The sequence below is a fragment of the Kogia breviceps genome, chromosome 8 (genome assembly GCF_026419965.1).
Source record: "Kogia breviceps isolate mKogBre1 chromosome 8, mKogBre1 haplotype 1, whole genome shotgun sequence".
Lineage (NCBI taxonomy): Eukaryota > Metazoa > Chordata > Mammalia > Artiodactyla > Physeteridae > Kogia > Kogia breviceps.
This window is the reverse complement of record NC_081317.1, coordinates 64,459,829-64,475,915: the sequence shown is the minus strand read 5'-3', so window position 1 is coordinate 64,475,915 and position 16,087 is coordinate 64,459,829. Positions and strand designations below refer to the sequence as shown.

The 16,087-nt window shown below is 37.7% G+C and overlaps 1 protein-coding gene across 50 annotated transcripts in view; it reads right to left on the bottom strand.

Annotated features, from left to right (window-relative positions):
- The window catches only part of PTPRD (protein tyrosine phosphatase receptor type D), a 2,126,684-nt gene that overhangs the window by 141,047 nt on the left and 1,969,550 nt on the right, over positions 1-16,087 (bottom strand). For all 50 annotated transcript variants that reach the window (XM_067041545.1, XM_067041546.1, XM_067041519.1 and 47 more), the window contains 2 exons: positions 6,983-7,073; positions 1,430-1,639 (listed from right to left, as the gene is read on the bottom strand). In XM_067041545.1, coding sequence (XP_066897646.1) covers positions 1,430-1,639; positions 6,983-7,073 — 301 coding nt within the window. The remainder of the gene's footprint in view (positions 1-1,429; positions 1,640-6,982; positions 7,074-16,087) is intronic.

Sequence of the window (16,087 nt, the reverse complement as noted above, 5' to 3'; positions counted from 1 at the left end):
CAACAAGTGGTGCTGGGAAAGCTGGACAGCTACCTGTAAAAGAATGAGATTAGAACATTCCCTCATACCATATACAAAATAAACTCAAAATGGATTAAAGACCTAAATGTAAGACCTGAAACCATAAAACTCCTAGACAAGAGCATAGGCAGAACATTCTTTGACAAAAATTGTAGCAATTTTTTTTGGGGGGGATCTCCTAAGGCAAAGAAATAAAAGCAAAAAACAGCAAACAAAAAATGGACCTAATTACACTTAAAAGCTTTTGCATAGCAAAGGAAGCCATCAACAAAACAAAAAGATAACCTACTGAATGGGAGAAAACTATCTGCAAATGATATGACCAATAAGGGCTTAATATCCAAAATATATAAACAGCTCATACAACTCAATATCCAAAAAAAGACAACCCAATTAAAAATGGGCAGAAGTCCTGAATAGACATTTTTCAAAAGAAGACATACAGACAACAGGCACATGAAAGGATGCTCAACATCTCTAACCATCCGAGAAATACCCATCAAAACCACAATGAGATATCACCTTAAACCTGTCAGAATGTCTATCATCAGAAAGACCACAGATAACAAATGCTGGCAAGGATGTGGAATAAAGGGAACCCTTGTACACTGCTGGTGGGAATGTAAATTGGCGCAGCCACTATGTAACTGTGTATGGCGGTTCCTCAACTACCATATGATCCAGCAGTCCTACTCCTGAGTATGTATCTGAAGAAAATAAAAACGCTAGTTTGAAAACATACAGGTACCCCAATGTTCATAGCAGCATTATTTACAATAGTCAAGATATGGAAGCCAGCCAAGTGTCCTTTAACAGATGAATGAATAAAGAAAATGTACATATATGCAATGCGATATTACTCAGCCATAAAAAAGAATTATGCTATTTACAACAACATGGATGAGCCTCGAGAGAATTATGCTGAGTGAAATAAGTCAGAAAAAGACAAATACTGTATGACCACTTCTATGTGGAATCTAAAAAATAAAACAAACCAACGTGTATAACAAAACAGAAACCGACTCACAAAGAACAAACTAGCGGTTACCAGCGGGGAGTGAGTTAGGGCAAGAGAGGGGTGTGGGATTAAGGGATACAAATGCCAAAGCAAAAAACAAACAACAACGACAACAAGAACCATGCCCTATCAATTTGGCACTTCATAAACTAGATGTCCATCTAAATTTCCTGTCATTAGGGACACAGCCTTACTTGTAATAAAATCTCAAGCAGATTACTCAGCAATGTTCAAAGAGTAGGCAGCCTGTTACTAACATCTAAGTTAGCAAAATCTCCTGAGAAATAATTAGGGTGCATGTACCTATGTATCCCCAAATAACCAAATTCTGGTGAAAAATGTATAAGAATAACATAGGAAATTAGATGGATGCCATCCCAATTAACTTACAGACTCTGCGTGTTCCATCACTGCTAACACAAAGAAGACATATTCTTGACCACTTTGGAGTTGCTTGTTTGTAAATCCACCATAATGTTTGTCATCCCCCAGGGTGAACTCGGTGGGAAGGACATCAAAGTGAGCGGCAATATATGGCTTCAATTCAACTTCTCTCCCATAACGGATGCTTCTGCGTTTCCTAGATATCTCTTTAAGCAGCTTAAGGAAAACAAGTGGGAAACAGAGAAAGAAATGTAAACAACAATAACCCAACTTAACGACAATTTAATGGGAGAAATTAATTCAGGGCTGGGAACAACCCAAATACAATGTGTCCACAATACACGTAGTATGTCAGCATTACTAAATCTCAGTCTCTCTGTCTTCCAAAGGTAAGAGGCACTGAATTGCAATTGCAAGCCTCAGGCTGTAAACACAGGACAATTAGATCCTTTACTGGTGGTTCACGTCACTGTCCACTCTAATGAAATCCTCTCAAAGGACAAGAATGCATTATAACTTGTCTATGGGAAAAAATCAGCTTAATTCACAGAAGCCTGTCATGCAGGCTTTATCACTTACTTATTAAACAAGTAGTACCCTCAGATAAAGCCATCAGAGCTTTCAAAGACCAACCATTTGGAGAGATTAGTACCATTTTATTATTTTTATTTTATTTTATTTTATTTTATTTTTGTGTGTGTGTGGTACGCGTGCCTCTCAGTGTTGTGGCCTCTCCCGTTGTGGAGCACAGGCTCTGGACGCACAGGCTCAGTGGCCATGGCTCACGGGCCCAGCCGCTCCGCGGCATGTGGGATCTTCCCGGACCGGGGCACGAACCCGTGTCTCCTGCATCGGCAGGCGGATTCTCAACCACTGCGCCATCAGGGAAGCCCCATAGTACCATTTTAGATTACTTTTAGGAATGAGATAACTTGTATCATGTATATTGCCTCAAATCAGCAGAAATAGAATCTGATGACCACTTTTTAACTGACATATTTTAAATAGACATTGTCACTTATTTAATGATTTCTGGCTTGACTTGGTTCCTTGATTAACCGTTTGGGGTAAAATGGTAAAATTCCTTGCATTTATCATGGCACCGAGTTTTTCTGGAGCTAATAGCTCTCTGGAGATGTTGAATTATCTTGCCAGGTGATAAAGGCAGGGTAGAGAAAAAATAATCTTAATATTACACTAAAGAAAACAAATATAAACATGTACACACAAAAATCCTTCATGTATTTCTAAAAGAAAAAAAAGTACTCTGTTGTTTTGCATTCACTCTTTTATTAGGAGAAACTCATGTTAATGATATTTCATGACAATTTCAAAATGATGTTTAAGTTACCTCTGTCTGCTTCCATTAAATATTGGTATTTTATAGGGCTTAACAATAAGTTTATAGCAGTCTAAGATGCCTTTTGAGGTAGGGGACAACTGGTGTTTTGAAAGAATTCTGATGTGTTTTACTATCTCTATAGAAAAGGCTATCTGAGACCCTGGTGCAATGAAGGCCAGGCTTCTGTAATAATAACGGCTGCAGACTGTATATACGGCAAACACCAAATCCTTACGTTACGAACCTGATGGGAAACTACAGTCTCTTCAACACAGAATGTAAATGTGCTCAGCTGGTCAAAATTATAACTTAAAAATGTAAAAAATCACCCTCTTGGTTATATAGATAATTTGTGCCCATCTTATTGAATACTTGTAATGTTCTCAAATTTTCTGTTAAGTCTGAGTTTCTTGATACAATTAAAATTACATGAAATGTAAGTTCTTTTATAAAAACCACAGCAGACTTGTTCAGCAAATTTGGACCGTCTGGTGATAAATTCAGGTACACTGATCAGTTATGGACCAACTGAGTTGTAATAAAGCAAGTCCAGAAACTTAGCACTATCTTTCAATCCTGTTGTCACATTTAGGTTTTATAATAATGACGATAATGACAATAATGCTCTTCTTTGTTAACCAGTTCCTAGGTGCCAGGCACCGTTCTCAGGAGACTAAATATGGCTTAGTTCATTTCCTCATAAAAACTCTATGAAATAGGTTATCATTATCCCCATTTTATAAATGAGGAAACTGAAGCAGAATAGAAAGTGACAATAGTGGATTCAACTGGTGAAATAAAATGAAATTACATGTAAGAGATTTTTTCCAACCATATTTTTACTTACTTAATGGCTGCACAATATCAAAGGAACATAACTGCAACATTTAGGCTCAATTAATAATGTTAACTCTTTTAACTCAGTCTATACCTAAAGATATAATTTTTGTGCATCTGCTTTCATTAACACAGATAAATGCGTACTTAGATGTCTTTTTCCTAGATCCTTTTCGCATGTATTTTTAAAAATTCTGATGTAAATATTTAATATATACTTGAAAGGTCACTACATAGGTATTGTTGATATGAAGTCATTTATGGGCCATTACTTAGAGAAGGACAAATGAAGTGCAGAAGAGCCGAAAAGCTTTTTGAAGTTGGTTAATCAGAAACATTTACCATCAGTTGTTTATGCAACTGTGTCCCCTTCTTCTACTTCACTGATCAAACCCTACCTTGATTTTCTTCATATTTCAGATGTAGGCAACTGTCAAAATTCATTCATATCACTGTCATCCCTATGAGTACCTTTTGCTAGGGTTTCTTTAGAAGACTTCGAGGAAGTACTTTAACAGATTTTAGTGTTTTGGTGCTCCTTAGACCCAATGCTGCCATTCATTAAGGTCAGACCTGGAACATCAACCCTGCCCCTGTAGCTTGCTCTAATCTCTGTAGGATGCTCCCTGTGTTATATCTTAAATGGGTCAAGTGTGCTCAGATGACAGTGAAGTGAGCCAGTATGTTGAAGTTACAACCACAAATGACCACATCACTTTACAGCAAGCCTTTGAAGTACAATGCGATGAAAAGCTTGTGATGTATTACAAGACCTTCCCTGAATTAAATATAACTAACATTTTAGGAGTCATTCTGTCCAGAATTCATTTTGACTATCAATGTCTGCTCTGCCCAGTCTGACCTTGACAACTAAGAGTTCCAGTCTGTGAATTTAGTTTGTGAAGATTATCCCCAGACAAAGGATAAATGAGCTCAGAAGATAATATTGAGAGTGACTCTGTTTAGAAAGCCTCTTTCCATTGTTTATGGGCCTAGGTGTGAGGCATACACGTGGAAATCCCCTTAGGCCACCATTCTATTTGGTGATGGGGTTTCAACGATTTGAATTATAGGCCTTTCTAAAAAATCACTTGGTCAAATACATTTAAGAGAGGAACACTGCTTTGTCAAACCTGGCAGTACCAAGCTATAGATAAAATTACTACAATGTTTTTATTATCCATGGGAGAAAAAAAAATACCTGTCTGTAGGGATGAGGAACTGGATGAGTAAGCACGAAGTGAGGCCATAGCCTACTTTCCTTTGTTCCCCTCCACAATAGTTACAAGACGTATTGGAGGTTTCCAGAAGATATATATATGAAGGGCTTTAGATTTTTATCAGAAATAATTTTCATTTTCCAGTCAATGCATATCCTATTTCTTCCACCATTAATTCTACAATGTGGTCTCAATTATATCAGTAAGAAAAGTGGGAAAGAACCCATCCTGACCCCAAAATTTTGAATTAATAAATGTTCTTTATCAAACTGTTATACAGATTAATGCACTACAATTTGTGGGATGATTAAAATGACCCTTTGTTATGGGAATCAGCAGCAGAGACCCATAGAACGTAATTGCAAGAAAGTTCAATGTCATATAGCTCTATACTTTAATCCATTAGAACTGATGTGCATTTTGGAGGTTAAAACCTAGCTGTAAAAGAGAATCAGCTTCCTATTACTTACTACCAAATGGCTCCACTTCTAAGGAAAGCTTTTTTTTTTTTTTTTTTTAAGTATTTGATGTCATTTTTGGCTTGGATGTTAATTCCTTGAAAACTTTTTTTTTTAATAGGTAGAAAGATTCATAGATTTTACAAGCTGCCTTTGCATTTTAAATCCAATTCCAATTGAATTCTGCATTTTGGCTGAGAACTGATTAAAATAATAAAGAATATGTCAGGATTAACTGATTAGTCAGTTGCAAGTAAAACATGCCTTGTTTCAAAATATTTAGAGACCAGCTCATCAAATCGCATATTCAGATGTACTCCTCTGAAAAATGATTTTGTTCCTTTATTTTCGGCAGGAAAAAAAAGTAAAATTTATAACATAAATTACCTGACAGCATGATTGAAATGTATCTCATTTTATACTCCTTCAGTGCTCATCTAATCACTAAACAGTGACACAAAAGCATAGTCCTAACCTTGAACTCATCTCCCTATCTAAACTTGATCAAGTTTAACTCAGATATATGAAGTGGTTGATGATGAAACATACTTCTAGGGATGACACATATCTGTCAAAAGAAGCTAACAGCCCTGCTCTCAAGATCACAGTCTCCTTAGTGCCGACATGTATGAAATAAACATCACTTCCCTGTAATGCAGTTAGGGAATTTCTGCTTTCCCTTGCTTTGTATGCAAGGACTTTGAGGGACAGAAAATACCTAAAAATAACAGGTTGGGTTATAAGATATAGAACATGTTGTAAATAAATCCAATAAATTAAAATCTCGTATTTCCCCTAATGGGGGCCTTTTTTATTTGACTTCTGAACTGATTCAAACTAGAATCATGTTAAAATTGTAAAGTCTCTCCTGTATAGTATTTCAAAATGTGAAGCCCAGCCATTAACCTGCTGTGGCCCTCTAGGGATCTGGCTTAACACTTTTGATCACAGTTTTCTCATCTAAACAGAAGTATGTCAAAATTAGATCTTGTTCTATATACTGTGTGTTTACTTTAAAAAAAAAAATGTTATTTTTGCAAAAAAGAGTACCAAGGTACCTATTGTTGTTGTAAGAGTTTAGAGATTAATAGTATTTAGCATTTGCTCTGTTGTTTGTACCCTATTTCTTGCTCAGCTCAAAATTCTGTGTTTTGTTTGCCCCTGAAGTTACATGCATTTTTGATTCTGATATCTCACAAAATATAGAATAAAGCAAATATGTGCTAACCAGCACAATTCTGTCAGGAATTGGTCAAGAACACATAGCAGGTCAAGTGTTGAACTCTGGTGCAAACTGCAACTTAGCATTTTTAACAGCCTCAGCTACCATTGCACTGATGAAGCATACTTTGGAATTCACAGCAATGGTGATTAAGTCTTTGCTGACAATTCACTTCACCTTCCACACCTCTGCATCATGTTTTACAAGGGGCACGGGGCAAAATATTAAAGCCAACAAAGATCAGATAGGTTGTAAGCTTTACAACAGCTTAATGCCTTTTAATTAAATCAAAAAGCTCTTTGTTGGGACCCCAAGAGGTTAACACACCCATAGCAGTGAACCGTCTGAGTAGCAAGCTGACCAGCCAGCCATGTAGGAGTCAGCACCCAGATTAGATGCTGAAAGGTCTCCATAGAGAGGAGAAGGCTATTTTAAAAATTAAATACCTAATGAACGGCACAGCCCCAAACACATAGTTACCTCATCTAATTCCATTTCATCTGGACTCTCCCATGGCTTGATAAATTTCCCACGAGATTTCTTCAAAGGCACAATTATTATGTAGTAACCTCTGCACAAGAATAGACAGACAAAAATAAGGTTAGTTCGGAGGGAAAAGAAAATGGATATATCCTTAAATCTTCCACAGACCTGAAGATTGAGACTGAAGGCAAATTATGGATTATGGAGTGACTTGTCCATCAATGACAAATAACCACCTGTTTGTTCAATTTTGAAAACAACATGGGTAGACATTTATGTGTGACTTCAGTGATCTTGTATGGTCATATCACCATGGTTGACTGACCTTTATTAGGTATCATAAACAGAGTGGAAATAGTTTGTTAGTACCCTGGTGCTGGACACATACAAGGTCGGTATATTGAAATCTACCACCACAGGCTGCTGAACCAAGAATTTTCTATGACATTAATTTATAAGATGATTTTTTTTTAAAGAAGATGTGTAATAAAAATTACTCTAAGCTCATACAACTGCCTACACGATGACGATGACAATGATTTTCTTTATACACCGTTAAAATACATTTTATTTGGATAAAAAAATTAAAAGCATAAAAATTACTCATCATCTCACAATTATATAAAGATGTTAAGGTTCCCCTCTCTTTCTACCCATCAAATTGCAAACCTTAAGGTAGGTACTGCAGAAATTTGGAGACAGTCACTACCTAAGGCTTTTCAAAATAGGTCTCAGTATAATACCTCTGTAGGAAGGGACAAAAGTAAGCGAGTTCTCACAGTGAGAACGGTCAACTACAATTTATGTATAAAGGTTCCTTGTCCCCAAATAGATGTGGGTTATTTGTAAAGTTGTTTTGTAACTTCCGTATAGTGTATACTGTTCTCTTATATTCAGAGTTAGGGACTCTGCTCGTACTGATTTTTGGTAGTAACTATACAAGGACTTTGAACATAAGGTATTATAATAATAGCCACCACATTAATCACTTCCTACTTTTTAGGTATTATAGTAAATGCATAATCTCATTTTGTCCTCTCAAAAATCCTTTAAGGACAGGTAAGAGACAAAAAAGACAGCTACACAGAGACTGAATAATCCCTCAAGTTAAAACAGAGTAAGGGGATACAAACCTATATATGTAGAGAGAGATATATATCTCTTAACTATGGCAATAATCTGCTTTTGTTTCATTTACTCTGTATCATAAAGCATTTTTATGGAAAATTATTGTGGAAATGAATACACACACACACACACACACACACACACACACACCCCTACCTCTGCCTCTCAGAGGAAAGGGATGAGAACAGGATGGGTGCTATCAAGCTTGTATCACATTATATTACAGAGACTAATAGTACACACAGGAAGGCCTGTTTGTTCTTATCGCCAAGCAAAACCCGTAATAAACTCAGCAAATCCTGTGTGATAATGAACTCTGTTTCCACAAACAGAGTCTGGAGCAGCTCTGTCCGGTATAGTAGCCGCTAGCCCCCTGTGGCTATCAAGCACTTGAGATGTGGCTAGTCTGAAATGACATGTGCTCTACCTGTCAAAGACACTGGATTTCAAAACCTTAGTATGAAAAATAAATGTAAAATATCTCAGCAATAATTTTTTAATAGTGATCACATGTTAAAATGATAATATCCTGGATATAATGCGTTTTGTAAAAAATGAAATTAAAATTAATTACATCTGTTTCTTTGTGCTTTTTGCCATAGCTGCTAGAAAGTGTAATATTTCACATGTGGCTCTTATTACATTTGTTGGGCAGGGCTGATCTGGAGTGTTCTGGTAAACAATGTGGCATCTAGAGATACATCTGGCCCCAAATTTAGGATCTGACACTAATGAGCTGTGTGATCCTGGGCTGATCATCTAACATCCCTGAATCTCAGTTGCATATACTGAAAATGAGAGTAAATAATATCAGACTTATTCTGGGGAAATAAAACAAATGAACACCAAGTGCTTAGTGCAGTGTGTGTCACATAGCACTTTTACAGATGCCAGCTGCTACTGGCTGGTACTGACCATCATGGTGGGAGAGATGGATCTGAACACAGACACAGTAGGACACAGTGAAATTCCCTGAGATGTAGATTAAAGGACTTATCCAACTTTTTTTCCCCCCGATCAAGAATTCAAGTCAAACCAGACAACTACAGCAGAATCCGCTCTCCACGGTGCTCTGAGCAACTCATCAACAGGGTCACAGGGTCACATCACTTAGCCATCCATTTTCTTTCCTACAAATAATGTTGATGATCAAGGAGGGTAAGGAGAAGGAAAAGTGGAGTATGTGAGAGAGGCCAGTATCTTTTATGGTCCAGAGTAAGCTTCCTCCTCTTCCTGTCTTCCCACCACCTGAAGGATTTGCCAGACAGGTCCATCATGTTAAATGAGCATGGAGAAGAATGACAGGGGCTGCAACCTAGCGTACAAAAGAACACTGCAGATGGACCTGATAAACACACTTGTCAGGGAACCTCTTACTTTTCACTACCAATTGCACAAAGTCAGGACAGCTTCTCTTTGCCTAAAGTAATGATACTGCACATGATCGGGGAGCCCCCACTGCCCTCGTTCAGAATCTTGGAAATCAAGGTCAAGCTGATGAATCCTATTAATTTTTCTTCTGCTTTCATACTTTGAGTTGCCATTCTTGTACATGAAAAAAAGAATCCGTTCTTCAGCACTCCCTGACCATTTCATTTGTGGCTCGGATAAGAATTGAACAGCCTTCCCCATAGCAATTAATTAACAGTGTGGCTGGATATCCATAACCTTTTCTCTCCACGATCACTAAACCATTCATCTAGAGCAGCCAAAGTGGAGCCTTTCAAAGCAGCTCTCACCTATTGGAAGAAATGGGGTGTTGGGAATTTGGAACTCCTGGGTCCAAATCCATACATTTCAACTGTATTCTCTGCAACTATGACTTTGTAAAGAACCTCGTATTTGCCTTTCCTGAAGCCTAACTCTCTCCTGAGGATACTGCTTTGCAGACTTCTCACGTGGTGGCCTTTAATTTATCCCTCTTCCTCTGCCCATGAACCTCAGGGTTAGGGTTTGGGTTGCTTTCCTGGTTCACTGTTGCTTCTTGCAGATATTTTTTCCTCCACCCTTTTGCTAAACTCACAATAAGCCCTCCTTTTGGAAGCTTGTACAAAATTCAGCTATGCTATGGTCTTCTCTTACTGATTTCTGCCATCTACCAACCTCTTCAGAATCTTTCCTTTATGGAAGTTTTTGTTTTGTTTTGTTTTTCTCAGGGTTAACTTTTTTTCCTCCCAAACTCTGCCATCATTTTGGGTGACTTCAACCTTCAAAGGGCTGGCCCATGCACCACCCAGGGCTCTCAATTTCTTGAGCTCTTCTTTGCCAAAACCCACATCCTCCATTCTGCCTTGCCTAAAATCTGATAGCCTTTCTCTGTGCCTGAACGCAAGGAGCTGAATACAGCTTGAGAAATAATGCACAGGGTAGAATGATGCCATAAGTTCATATTCAGCAAACTCAAACAGGCCTTCAACACTGCCTGGCAATACAACCACAGCTTCTCTAGTTACCTAGTCCATCCAATCTTCACAATAAGTTTTTCACACTTTCTCCCCTGGCCTCAAATCTTGGACATACATGCCTCTCCACTAGAAGATGGCCTTCGCTCTTATATACAGAGAAAAGAAAAAGATTTAGACAAGCATTCCCTCATCGTCTAACAAACTACAAGCCTTCCTGTATCTGAGTGCAAACCATAATCTTTCCTATCGGTACCGTAGAAGGGCTGACTACACCTTCCAGAGCCAAATACTTTTCCTTGAATTGGGTCCTGCATCTCACTCTCTTAGGATGTTTACCATATACTATACCCCTTGTCTCCCATATATCTCGATTTCTCCATCCTCGTTGGATTCTATCGATTAGCTTTCAATCACTGGCAGGACAAAACAAACCACATCCTGCTCCAGTCATCACTCTCTCTCTCTCTCTCTCCTACCTCTTACTGCCCCAGTTCTGAGAAGAGCTGTGTGTTCTTGCTGTTCTCCATGTCTTTACCTTCCATTCACTTCCCAGTCAGCTGTGCTCTAGCTCCTGCCTCATCTGCCCATCTCACCACCTTCACCTGGGTCGTCAGTATTGCATCAAAAGGAGAATTTTTCACTCTCTTCTTACTTGATCTTTTATCAGAATCTGAGTATTCATAACACCCTCCATGAAACATATTCAGTTCTTTCCCTGTATCCAACTCTCCTGGTTTTCTACTTAAATCTCTCACCATGTTAACCTTATTTCTTTAGCAGGATTTATTATCTGCTACCCAGCTTTTCAATGGTGGAGTTCCTCAAAGATCTAGCCAAGGATTTGTCTTTACTTCCTCTTTTCATCCCATGTGATCTCATTCCAGCTCAGGGAATCAGTTATCCCCTAGATGCAAATGATTTACAGATTCATATCTTCAGCCCAGAACGCTCCTCTGAACTCCACAAGTTTATCCCCTTCCAACTTTATGTCTCCACTTCTATGTCACAAAAGTACCTCAAATTTACTGTGGTTAAAACAAAAAATATGCCTCCAAAAGTAATCCTCTTCCAATATTGCGCCATGATCCATTTTAGGGCACATGCTGTAAACCTAGGTGTTATCACTGACAATCTGCATTAACTCTCTCCCTCTCTCATACCCAAACTACTGCTAAGTCCTATTACTTCCAAACTATCTATAGTGCATTCACTTCTCCCCATCTCTACTGCCACCTCTCCGGCTTCATTCCATTGTCTCATGCCTGGGTTGCTCCTAACTTTGTCTCCTAATTTTCTCTCTCTCCATTGTGTTAAACTCCCTTTAGTCCAGTCTCTGAAATTTTCATTTTGCAATAGAAAATTAATTGTAACATTTCCATTAAAAAATATTTCCATTGATCCTCATTTGTCTTAGGATAAATACCAAAGGTGTTATAAGACTCAGCAGGATCTTGCCTGAATCCATCTCTCTGTGCTCTCTGAGCTACACCCTGGTGGGCTTTTAGTTTCTTGAATTTACTTGGTCCATTCTGTCTTTGATCATTCTGTACCATCTGTCTAGAACCTTCTGTCACTCCCAACAAATCCCAAGTTATCTTCTCTCTTTGCTCAAATAGCAACTCACTTTTTTACTTCCTAACTCAAACCTTCCCTGATCTCTGCTAAGACCAATGACCCCTATTACACGGTCTCAATGAACCATTTTTAGTCCATAATTTTCTTATACATTTAAGACATATTCATATACTTAGAAACACATTCCTAAAGCAGGTACACATATAATTTCCCCAAATTTGCTAACGTTGCCATTATATCACTGAGTTCTTGTTTCACTGAAAAGCGGAAGTGGGTGAAGCAGGTAACTCTTGGGGATTTATGCCTCCCCTAGATCAGGAAGTCAAAACCATTTTGAGGCCCTTCTCTTGCATTAGAACTTTCCAACTTGAAACCTCATCAGGCTTTTCTCTTTTCTCCAAACCAGCCTAATGACATGCTTAAATGTCTTTTAGTTACCAGCAAAGCAGTGATCCTAGTTTTAATCTCACGTGGTATTAGGGAAGGTAAGATGCCTCTGTAAAGTGAGGAACTAACATATACCCTGCAAATTCATATCAACCAAATCATATGAACTGAAAGAACTTGCTTGAAATTACAAAAAAAAAAATTGCTTTTGGACATAGAGCAGCTTCCCACATGGGTAAAATTAAACGTTATATTCTGTTTGCCTGTCTAACTCAAGGCTGAAGTTTAGCCTTCAAATACCCTTTTCAACATAGACCTTCACTATTAAACTAATGGAAAATAAATAACTTGAGAATCAATATATCTGGAAAGCCCTCGACTACTTATAAAGTAAGCTGTGTTTTCCCAGTATATTAGATTTAATTTGATAAGTTAAATATAACCTTCAGAACTTTAATTATCCTATGTAAAGTTTTACTAATTTTATTTAATATGTTATCATCAAGGGGCCCAGTTCCATATAATTATATGGGAAGGTCAGCTCTGGTCTTTGTGGCAGTCCCACTTCAAATTCTGGCAGGTGTTTTGTATTAACAGTCCATGCTAGCATTCTCCAACTCATTATTTAACTGGGAGGTCAAAATTTGTCTCAGAGTTTAATGATGAATGTCTTGCCTTGAATAATTTTTTGATTTTTTTTTTCCTGGCTTTGGTCATTTGGGTATATATTGTTTAAATCAAATTAATTAACCACAGGAAAACCAAAGCAGGTTGAATGATCTTTCTAGTTTCCCTGTTTAAATTAAGGTTTCTAATCTTTTAAGCTATGTGTTGTCAGACAAGTTATTAATTGTCTTAAGCCTCATTTTCCTCATTTGTAAAATGGCAGATGATAATGCTGACTGTGGCTAGCCTCTCCCTTTACCTCTCCTCTAAATTCTCATGACAATCTACTGATTTTATTGTTCCACATTTAACATACATTTCCATAATCTGTGGCCAAGTGCATGCACCTGATTCCTCTTGGTTCTAAGGTTTGTCTGGGACAGTCCTATTGACATCTAATTGTTATGGAGTTCTTAAATGTTTAGCAATTGTCCTAGGAAAAAATATCCTGGTTTGGTCAATCATTTTATGGTCAGAGGCATGGTTGTGGTTCAGCATGTAGACTCTGGAGCCAGAATGCCTAAGTTCAAATCTTTCCTCTCTGGTTCTGCTATTGTGTTGCCAGAGCAAATTAGTATACTACCTTATAACTTCGTCAGCTGTAAAATGAAGAGGACCCTTGGTGTGAAGATTACAGCAGTCACTGTGTGCAATGTCCTTTGAAGAACACCTAGTAAGTCCTCTGTCCCTATTAACTATTAGCAGTATCAACTCTATGATCTTGGCTGCGCCACTTAGTGTCTTTGGGCCTCACTTTACTCACCTGTAAAAGGGGAGACCAGCTACCTCACAGGGTTATTGTGAGACTTAAGTGAAATGCTCTCATACCTTCAGCAAAATGTAAAGCTCTATACAAATTTAAGCCTTTACCACTTCAATTAAACATATGATGCATGAATTAAACAGCTTATACACACTGAGCTGCTAATAGTGATGCATGTGTGTTATGAAACAACTTTGCTTCCAAGAATGTCTTTCTTTAAAAGTAGATAATAAATTTAAAATTTTATAAAATGCCCTTATTCTTCACTTCTATTTTTCATAAACATGAAATGGTTGCTATGGAGTTAATTTACATTGGGTACCTTCTGGCAGCTTTTTCTCTGAGTACAATCTGTGTGGTGCTTTTTTTTCTTACCAGAGTAAAATCCTGTTCTATAGAGTTACAGAAGTCCTCTTTGTCACCACAACTTGCTTCTGACGGATGGTGGCATTGCTAGAGTTTCTGACCAGCATTCTGCCCCCTAAATGTATTCAAAGAGAAGGCTGAAGCCCCACAAAATTCCTGGTACTAGAACCTGCAGTACCAATGTGGCTGTTTTGTGAAAAATCTGGCCCTTCGCTGAGGGAGCTCCCAGCTTCTCCACAAAAAAGCCAAGTGTGAAATCACAGAAGCAAGGAACTATGTCTGCATTATGTTTACAAGACACAGATTTCTTTTCAGATGTTGAGGAGTTTGGAGGTGGGGATCAAGACCTCTCAATGATCTTGGCTGGAAACGAGGAAAGCCTAGTTTCTGTTGATACCCAAAACAGCCCTTCAATCATCAAAATTGTATTTTGATAGAAAAACAAATTGGAAGCATTTTTGTAGCTAGCTTTTACCTAAATACAAGTTAGCAACCCACCCCAGAGCTCTGGAATCGATTCTGTTTTCTCCCCTCATTTCTCCCTTACAATACTTAACAAAAAGCTCCACTCTAATTTCTGAACTGCAAGTGGCACCTCATGGCACACAACTTCTTGTCATATTTGACGATGCCAAATGAACCAACCTAGAAGACTGGATGGGTAACTTTACGCTATTATCCCTTTAAAAAACATAGTGATATGAATTATCTAGGGATTTTTGCTAACAGGATTTGCTTTTCATTTCTATGGTTCTTATACTTTTCCCTAGTTTTGTCTTTTGCTCTTGTCTTTTCCCTAGAGTGTTTAGAATATATTTCTGGGAATCTTTACTTCATTTCTAGAACAGAGTGTTTTCCATAATGGTTTGCTTTCTTTTTCTGTTTTGTAATAGTCTCTGATCTTTGTTACCAAAGTTTTATCCCTTTTCTTTGACTCCCATGTCAAATATTACAAAGAAGAAGTACATAAATAAAACAAAGAAAAATTGAAGAAGCTAAAGAAAAATACGGAGAGAGAGACTATATTCTGCAATATTCTCAATTCATTCAGAGGTTGGGAAATGAAAAAGAAGTCTATCACCAATGGACTAAAATGTCATTTCCCAATAATGTCTAAGACATTCTACCATATTAATTTGGTAAACAGCCGTTAAAATATCTTTTTTAATAAATAAAGAAAAGTTTTGAAATCTAATAGTAAAAACTACAGATTATGTGACACTATTTTCACCTTTTATTTACTCTTTGCCTGAATAGTACATGTTTTTAACAGACTCAATTTATAGCCCATATAAACTATATGGACTGTTCCTTCATTGTTTGCAACTATTTTACCTTCTCTAAATCTTTCTAATCATTCAAGACTTATTAGATATCAGCTCCTTCTGGATATCTCCCTTGACATCCAAGTTGGGCTAGAATTCTGTATTTATGTTTCTACAGTACCTGGCAATACTTGCTCCATTATATTCTTGTTATCTATTCCCTGTATCTGTTTTCCCACTATAAGGTAGGGCTTTATCTCAATCATCTTTCTATTTCCAGACCTAGTGCTGGCAATACAGTATGTCTAGAATACATGTTTGTTGGATGCCAGCTGAAAAGTCTTAATGGATGGGTAAGATGTGGACGAATAACAAGTGCTAGTCTTTGTCTTGCTTGGGCAATATCACATGTGCTGTCCTCTGCCTGAAACTGCGTCTCCCCACCCCCACTCCCATGGACCAGCTTATTGTGATTCTTTAAGCCTCAGCTTAGATGTTGCTTTTTTCAGGGCCTCTTCCCTGAACTACTAAACTGGGGTTGGGAGCT